At 54.0% G+C, this 8475-nt stretch overlaps 2 protein-coding genes across 2 annotated transcripts; one reads left to right on the top strand and one right to left on the bottom strand.

The window, feature by feature from the left end:
* Positions 1–792: 792 nt before the first annotated feature.
* Z519_06003 (uncharacterized protein) lies at positions 793–1086 on the top strand (the record flags this gene model as incomplete). The annotated part of the gene is made up of 1 exon (XM_016763743.1): positions 793–1086. One exon carries the CDS (start codon positions 793–795, stop codon positions 1084–1086), a length of 294 nt encoding a protein of 97 aa, XP_016620067.1.
* A 2159-nt stretch (positions 1087–3245) lies between these two features.
* Positions 3246–7728, bottom strand: Z519_06002 (uncharacterized protein; the record flags this gene model as incomplete). The annotated part of the gene is made up of 2 exons (XM_016763742.1): positions 3246–4252; positions 4299–7728. 2 exons carry the CDS (start codon positions 7726–7728, stop codon positions 3246–3248), a joined length of 4437 nt encoding a protein of 1478 aa, XP_016620066.1.
* Positions 7729–8475: the final 747 nt, after the last annotated feature.

Raw genomic sequence — 8475 nt, 5'->3', positions numbered from 1 at the left:
AGTGATCAAGCTCAGGGGCATCAGTGATCAAGCTCAGGGGCATCAGTGATCAAGCTCAGGGGCATCAGTGATCAAGCTCAGGGGCATCAGTGATCGGTAAACCCCCTTACAAAGGTCGGCCTGGCCGCGCGGTAAAGGACAGCTTTAAGCACACCAAACTAGCGAAACACTGGAGGCACTCAGACTTAACCCGGGGTCTAGATAGTCGCAAATGCCTCGAATGGAGAGGAATGAAACGTCGATCCTAGACCAGAGCCTCATCCACACCAGGGGCCTTTGTATCGTGTAGCTATATCAAAAAAGCGCTTGCCTTGGCCGATATCGTACTGCTGCTTCTTGTGTCTTCAAGTGAGCTCCAGGCGTCCTTCCGTGGCACAGAGTTCAAGACATTGTTTTCGATGACGACCAACGGCAAATGTGGTGACAAGACACCCAAATTCGGTCTTTCATCTCTCTATCGCCCGGTTTGACTTACTCTTGCTAGCCTTAGTCAGGCTGTCGACAAGACGTGCCCCGTCGTTGGCCGCCTGGAGGAACCCCTCCCGCACTGTGACCTCCCAAGGAGCAAACCAGGGTTGATCCAAAGACCGACATTCAGATGCTTCGTATCGACGAACTCGCCGAGCTTGGTTGCTGCTGCTTCTGCTCTATCCTTTACACCGGGAACGAGACGTTCGTACAAAAGAACCCCAAAATGTGAAGGCATTTCTCTGCGCTGTCAAGAAGGCTTCTGACTTGGTCCTTGCTGAGCCTAAGAAAACCTAGGACGAATATAGTGACTTCAAGCCGACCATGGCGACTGAACTGAACCTGAAGATATTTGAGCGAAGCTTTGCCTACTTCTCTCGAGATCTGGAGAACGTCCAACGTGATTGGGAGAAGGTCACAACGTACGGCAAGAGCCTAGGTGTATTGGATATAAGCTTGCAGCTTAATTACACCAATCAATTTCTGGAATGGACTCTTGATGCTGAGTCCAACGATTTATTAGACGATCAGAGGACGACGGCTCTATTACAGAATGATGCGGCTCTTAGTGGTGGTTTCCATTGCCTCAGAGGTCTTGAGACAAAGGTCGAGACATGAGTCTTTCAATGGTCCTACAATCTAATAGCTCGTTCATTAGGTTAAGAACCTACAACACTCTTTTCTAGTATGTATCTACACCATTATATACAGCTTAACTGCGCCTAGCCTTGGAACACCAAATCGTTAGGCGTATTTGAGTTCAATCAAAGTTCAGATCTCAGTCTCGTCTTACGCTGTGCCTAACATTCCGCGAGTGTCCGTTGTCGTTCACCAATTCACAATTCACATAGTCACAACAATCAGGAGATGAGGGACCCTGAAATCTACGGCGTATTCAGTCAAAGAATCACACAACACACGCTACCGTCCTTGTTCCTCTTTTATATGCAATGCAGCTCTCGTCGCCGCCTCGAACACATCATCGACACCCTCCCCGGTTAGACTCGAGTACTGAAGATATTTTCTCGCAGCACACAACTCAGCTATCTCGACTCCTTCTCTCTGGCTAACAAAATTTATGTTTTTCTTACGTATGGCGAGAGTGTCTTTCCTTAAATTCTTTTAAACCCCGCCAAGATGACTGAGCTTTTAGAACACTGTTTTCGTGTCTCTGCGATTTATATATACTATATATTCTTTAGGCTTTCTAGATTATCGACGCTAAATACAATGACTACTATTGCAACAAGGCAAAGTGGCTGTGCTGGGCAGGGCCGGGCTGGTAGAGTGGTAGCAGGGGGGGAGAGTTGTCTAGTCACGTGTCAAACCAAAATGGGCTGGCAGGGAGAGTGCGGGACAGTTTACAGTGCTGGCAGAGTGCCATTCTTTACAGTTGACAGAGTATCATGAATTCCATGGCTTTTTGGTGCCGTTTACCTAATTCCTGAGTGTTTGATCAATCCTGTCCTGTTTCTCGATGCTGCCGCTGTGCTTGGTGCTTGTACCCTAGCCGCTGCTCCTCTGGGTGGTGTTGGTGGTGTTGCCTTGTCAGTGCCAACCAGAATCGCGTTCTCGATTCCCGACCTACTGGACAGGCCTCTGTGCGTTGTTGCACGTGCACGCCGAACCCCGAAGTGCTCTGTTACAATACTTATCGCTAGACTCTACCTACTTGCTAAGAAATCCCTAACATCTATTTCGTCCGGGTCCTCCTTATGTCACGACATGGCACATGGAAGAGAAGAGAGCTCCAGAATGTTTAACAAGTAGATTACTAACTAACTTCGAGACTAAACTAGGAGGGAAAAGAGAGAGGGAGTTCGTGGATGTTGACAGCACGGAGATATAGTTGTGGGTCGCGCCAACAGTAATCCGCTTCAGAAATTGTTGCATAATTAAGTGAGCGCGTTCTATATCATATGAAGGGGAGCAACAACGGTATTCTGGTAAAGTCTGCACAACAGTACGGGCCCCTGAATATTTTCAGCCGACAGCCCATGGTCAATCTGCCGCCCTCACCAAAACATCGCTTAGTCTAGTGGGGAGTAACTGTAATATTAGGCGACCACCTACACTCGAAATCCTCTTGCGAACATAGTTACAGGACTAAAGTCTTCAATGCACCAGCATTGAAATTGGCTTCTTTGGGGACGTTGGGCACTTATTTCAACAAGCGCCCCAACGAGGGACATGACAACGCTGCTGGCACATGCTCGGCCCAGGATCCTAGGTAGTAAACGCTATGCTCGACTTTGTTCTAGTTCGCCGACAAACTCAGTAAGTCACCTTTGCTTTGTACAATATACCTTGTGAGCCGGTATCCGGCAACCTTCACGGCAGCCGGAAATTTGGATGATACCGTCCCTGTCGCTCTATAAATGGCTTGATGACGAAGAACCCGACATTAGTGACAATATAGTATGGGGAGTACTACCGTTCACGCGTGGAACAGCTGGGGCTCGTTCGACCAGCACAAGATCTACGGATATTGAATCCAACAGCTGCAGACATCCTCTATGAGTTCGCGCACGCTGGTAAAGATGGAGAATCGGCTACGGCAGCAGCAACGAGTCTGAATAGTTTTACTCGGACGCAAAATGCCGCATGATGCACAACTTGAACCCGAAGCCGATGTCTCCCTCGCTAAATCCAGTGCTCTTGCTCGCCCGATTGTACCATTGTCAGCCAAGTGACAGCCACAGAATCGTCTCAGACGCACACACGCATACATGTGCCAGTAAACCTCGTCTTCCCCTCCTCCGCCGATCCTGAATCTACTACTTTTGCCCCCCTTGCAATTCCCTATCCCTCTTGCAAACAGACATGTGTGTCTTCCAGTCTGCCCTCTGGTGCTCCTTGCGGCAATACGCCACCTTTCTGCAACCCGTGCAGCGCTTCCCTGGCGCGCCGCAGACGTTGCAGGCCAGCGTCCCTTCGGTTCCGGGACTGGCGGAGGAGGAGTCTGCGGTCGTGGTGCTGGAACTGGCGCTTGCGCTTGCAGCCGCGGGTTGGGGTGAGGGGGAAGGGGTGGCGGTTGGAGGTGGAGGTTGTGGTTGAGATTGCGACTGAAGCTGAGATTCGCACCGCGACGGTGCAGTGGTCGCGTTGTTGGGTTGGCGCGTTGCCGACGAGCTGGGCGAGGAGGCGCTCTGGGGAAGAGGCGGTGTTTCTGCTTCCGCGGCGACATCAACGTTTGGACTTGTGGCCCAAACGTCATCCTCGTCGGCGGTGGTGCTCGTGGCGGGAAGCTGGCCTGTTGGGGGGACGGCCCAGTCGTCTGCTGCTGGACGCCGAAGAGGCCGGGGGGGTGGCGCGTCCTCTTTCGTCTCGTCAAAGTCATTCTCCTCGTCCCACTTGAGTTTGTTCTTCTCGACGTAGTCTTCCCACATGCGCGTCTCCGTCTCCGTCATGCTGTAGTTAAACCACTGCGGAAACCAGTCTCTGCGTCGGCGCTCGGAGGCAGAGAGCAGACCCAGCTCGATCTCGATTTGCAAGGACGCCATTTGCAGGTGGTACAGGTTGGCCGCGTTCTTGTCGGCATTTTTGATTTTGAGATTGAGCATCGCTATGAGAATGTTGAGGAAGAGGATGGTGATGATGATGATGTAAAGCGCACGGAGTGTGCGGACCGCTGCCGAGTCCTCAAAGGCTTCCAGCGCACCGTAGTCCGACGAGATGAAGTTGAGGATATTCGCGAAGGACATGGCAAAATTGGAAAAGGGGTTGGGTGCCGAGCCGGTGCCTTCGGTATTCCTTAAAAGGAGAAACGGCACAAAGGCGAACCCTGTCACATCGTCAGCTATATGTTCAGCTACAGTTGATATACGAACCTAAAATAATGAAGAAGAGCAGCACCAGGAACGAGAAAATCTCCTGGATCGTCTCCGTCAACAAAAGCAGCAGCATTCCCACAGGCTTGTAGATGCGCAGCATGAGGATTGCCGCGATCCAGATTAAGAGCGTCGAAAACCCCAGAAACGCTCGCTGCGGCGCATGCCTGGTGGCAATCTGGAAAAACATGGCAAGACCCAGTGACAGGGCGGTACCATCGACATAGGTGAAGATGGAGCGGAAGAACTGTCGCGGGATACGGTAGGCCTGACGCAGCTTGACTGAGAGAATAAAGCACGAGGCCGCAGCCTCAATTGTCGCCAGCAGGATGACCAACCGGCCGATCCGGTCCTCGGTGCGCCCATCGCCTCCCGTCAGGAGGATCCCCACCGTCAGATGGATCACGAACAGCACCAGCATGGGCAACGCAGTCCGGGTCAGATAAATTTTGAGGCCGAAAGTGCGCATCTTCCAGGCGAGTAGCTTCTCCAGCCACACGACCTTGAGATAGGTCAGTTGGAGGTCACGATCCTTCATCTCCAAGATTTCCTCAACCAGCCTCGTGAACGGGCTGGCCGGGCCCTTGCCCGACGCCGCCACCGACGTCTGGAGCCAAGACTCCCGCCTGGGGAACTTTTCCTTGCTGTACGGGGTGGTCGCGAGTACAAACGACCAGAAGGAGTCATCGCGGTCGGAGGGGAAGGATGCTCCAACCGGAGGAGGCTTGTACAGCTTGTTGTCAAACGAGCAAAACCCAGGTAGTGGCAGTGTCAAGAGCTGCTTGTTCGGTTCGGACTCCACGGCCTTGGTGCTGACGCGGAAGAGCATACGGATATTCTGCCAAATGACTTCCGCTCGTCGACGCCACTTGTACCACTTATTGCCATAATCCACCGTCTTTGCCTTGGTCGCGCCCTTCTTGACCTGCACCGCACCGACATCGATGACAGCCCACGGATACAGCGCAACGAATCGCATGAACGAAAGGGTGGCGCCAGGGCGCGCTCTGCACGTTATCGGGAGCGCGCAGGTAACTGTCACAGCATTATTTAGTAGCCTCAGTCGATCCTGTCGAATGCGGCGGAAGAAGGCGTCGATGTGAATGGTCCGCTGCGACCGATAGTCGGAGTTGCTAGCCAAGGCGAAGGTACTAGGGAAGAGCGGGTTCGCATCGTCGTACGCTCTGTCGTCATAGATACTGCGGAAATAAGGCCCCAATGTATCGGCGTAGCGGCCGCCACCAAAGAACATGTCATTGGGATGGCCTTTCCGGAGCCCACGAAGACCGTATTCCTTCCACAGGAGATACTTCGGGAGCACGTAGGCGGAGCGGGTACGAAGACCGTAGTTGATCTCATCTTGCACGACCAGCGTATTGGGCTGGAAGTATGCATACACGTTCGTCGACGAGGCGATGGCTTGGTTAGGCGTGGCAGACCACCCGCCAGGCATCGTGACGTGGGCGCTTCGGTGGATGACAAAAGTGTCATACCAGGCATCCTCCTCGAGAAAGTGAGGCGACATCAGCGTCCACCGCGGGATGGGCATGGGGGCCCCAGAGTACGACGAGCAGCCTTCGTGCATTGTGTACACTCGGAGAACGTAGCGGCCCTCGAGATCGTAGATTTCAATGTGTTCCATCTCATCTTGGGAGATCTTGGAGTCTGTGGCGTAGAGGACCCGAACAATCTCCATACCGGAACCGGACGAGCTGGCGGCCGGCCCGATCGAAATCAGATGGTATTCGTTCTTCATGACTACTCCAAAGACGCTGACCCGCTTCTCCGGGGCCCAGGGGTACGTGAAGCTGAACAGGTGTGGCACGAAGAAGCGACGGAGCTCTGGGGTGTTGTCCTGCTTCCACGACGACGATTGGTGGGCGTAGACGTTGGTGTAGAAGTCGAGCTGGCGTCGGGCGTCCTCGCTATTGGTGACGGTGGTCGGTCCAGCCGTGCGCGGGATGGAGAATTCGTCGTTGCGGTCCATGACACCGGGCTTCCACTCGAACTTGGCCAGAGGCATCACTTGTTTGCTGTCCACGAGGTCCGGCAGCGCGGCAATCCGCTCGCCGATGTTGTCAAAGTAAACTTCGAGGGCCTTGATCTTCTTGAACACCTCTGGCATGGCGATCAGGACTCCCTTCATCCCAAACAACCGCAACAGGCCTTGGCGGTCGCGGGTGAAGTCGGCTGGACTCATGGCAAAGACGTTGAGCCCTGTGGTCTCATGGAATCCAATCCGCAAAGGGACGTATTCTGTCCACGTTGCGTCTTTGATCGTCTCATGATGGAGCAGCTGGAGGTTGAATGTCGAGAGCACGTTGACGACGATCATTGAGTCGTTGACGGTGACCACCGTGACGGTCTTGCACTTGGGCGAATAGCGGACCTCGTGGATCTGATCCGCGATGGCGTTCTTCATCTTTGTCTCCTTGCCGTAGACAAACCAGGTCCGATACGTGCTGTATTCGACGCCAGGCAGTCGGACACTGCCCAGGGGCCTTAAGGACAGCTTGTTCAGGTCCCAGTGGTGCAGCATCGCCGCATCGGGTTCGACGTAAACGAGGTGCGCGTTGTCTGGCGACACGAAGCAGCTTCTGCCGCCGCGACTCGTGATGGAGTCGATGCCGGCAAAGTTCCAATGCAATCGCTCGTCTGATGACACGATTAGCGGCGGGCTGTTTCTCTGGTGGTCGTCGCCGCTGAAACTGGAAGTGTCGATGGCCATGTAGGTTGGACCTTGAAGCCGCAGATGGGGTAGAAGACAGACGTTCCTCATCTGGTAATTATCGCCAAAGCCAAACGATTCGGCTTTCGCGCACGACAGATGTCGGATCGAGTAGGCCTCGACAACCTTGGCTTGTCCATTCCTCCCGAATTTCTCGCCTGAGCGGACATAGAAGAGGTACTCGCTGTCTTCGGATAACGTGCCGATGCTGATGGAGTAACCTAAGTTCGTGTCAGACGGAGGCTTTCTCCAAGTGAAACCGTGCGCATTGACAAGGTACGCCTTCGTTGTGCTTCCCTTCGGTCGGTAGACGAGCAAGACACACTGCCCGTCTTCCGTGATACCACCGTGGATCGCGCCGTAGTCGTAGGAGGTGACATATCTATCCGCCGTGAACTCTGATTCAGGCGCTTCGTGGCTGGTGGACCACTTCTCGGTGAATTCCTGGTCGAGGTGCCAGACGGTGACCTTGATCGTCCTGTCTTGGGCGCTGGCCTCCACCGTCGCGATGTGCGAGCAGCCTGCGGAGACAAAGACCGCAAACGAGACATCGACGGCGGCCCTCTGGAATTCTATAAGGGCATTCGCCTTGCAGTACCGGTTCAGATCTCGTGGAATGTGGGCTTCCTCTCGAAAGTACCACTCATTCGCGGTCGCAAAGATCACCTTCTCATGCGCAGGGTGATGTGTGGTGACGGCCATTCTGGCGCCAACGGTGCAGCGGCACCGCTGCCGGCCTCGAGAACGATGTTTACCTTTAATAATGCCTTCCAGGAGAAAGGCAAATACTATCGCCGTTAGTCAAGTCTGCCTAGCGAATTTCCCACCAGTCGTCTTCCAGTGCGGCGAGTCTCAGCCACGGCGCTTGCAAGGATCCAGGTAGGCGATCGGCAGACTAGGGACCGGTCTCAATGCATGCCCCTATGATGGGGGAGCCAGGGCGAGCAGGGGGTGAGCACAGCCTCGTCCCAGTGAGGGGTGAGCTGGATATCAAACTACCCCCTCTTGGCATCTTGCCCGGCGTTTGGCAAATCTGGGACATCGGCATGGACATCGGCATGGACCACACTTCTGAATGAGGGCAGCATTCAGTGCTGAACCTGGATCCGTTTTCACTGAGCAATCGCGACTGCGCTCTGGCTCGCGAAACGGGTCACTCTGAGATGGCGCAATATGCCTATCTCGTATCTCCGCGAGCTTGTTTGTTTCCTTTTGCAGCTGCTTCTGCATCTCGAGAAGAGTCTTCTTGTCTGATTCCACGATATTCAACGTGCACGGGGTGAGGCTGCACTCTGAGCGCGCCCTAGGAAGAGCGGAAGATCGTGGGTTTGCCTGAGTAGTGAAGCAATTAGACAAGGCACACAACGAGCTGTGATGACGCCGGACAACAACGAGGCCGTAAGATTGTGGAGCGGGCGACAGAACACTCGCGTTGGGGGAAAGAAAGCA

The sequence above is a fragment of the Cladophialophora bantiana genome (assembly GCF_000835475.1).
Source record: "Cladophialophora bantiana CBS 173.52 unplaced genomic scaffold supercont1.8, whole genome shotgun sequence".
Classification (NCBI taxonomy): Eukaryota; Fungi; Ascomycota; class Eurotiomycetes; order Chaetothyriales; family Herpotrichiellaceae; genus Cladophialophora; species Cladophialophora bantiana.
The sequence above is the reverse complement of the archived record's forward strand: the minus strand, read 5'-3'. Positions and strand labels throughout refer to the sequence as shown.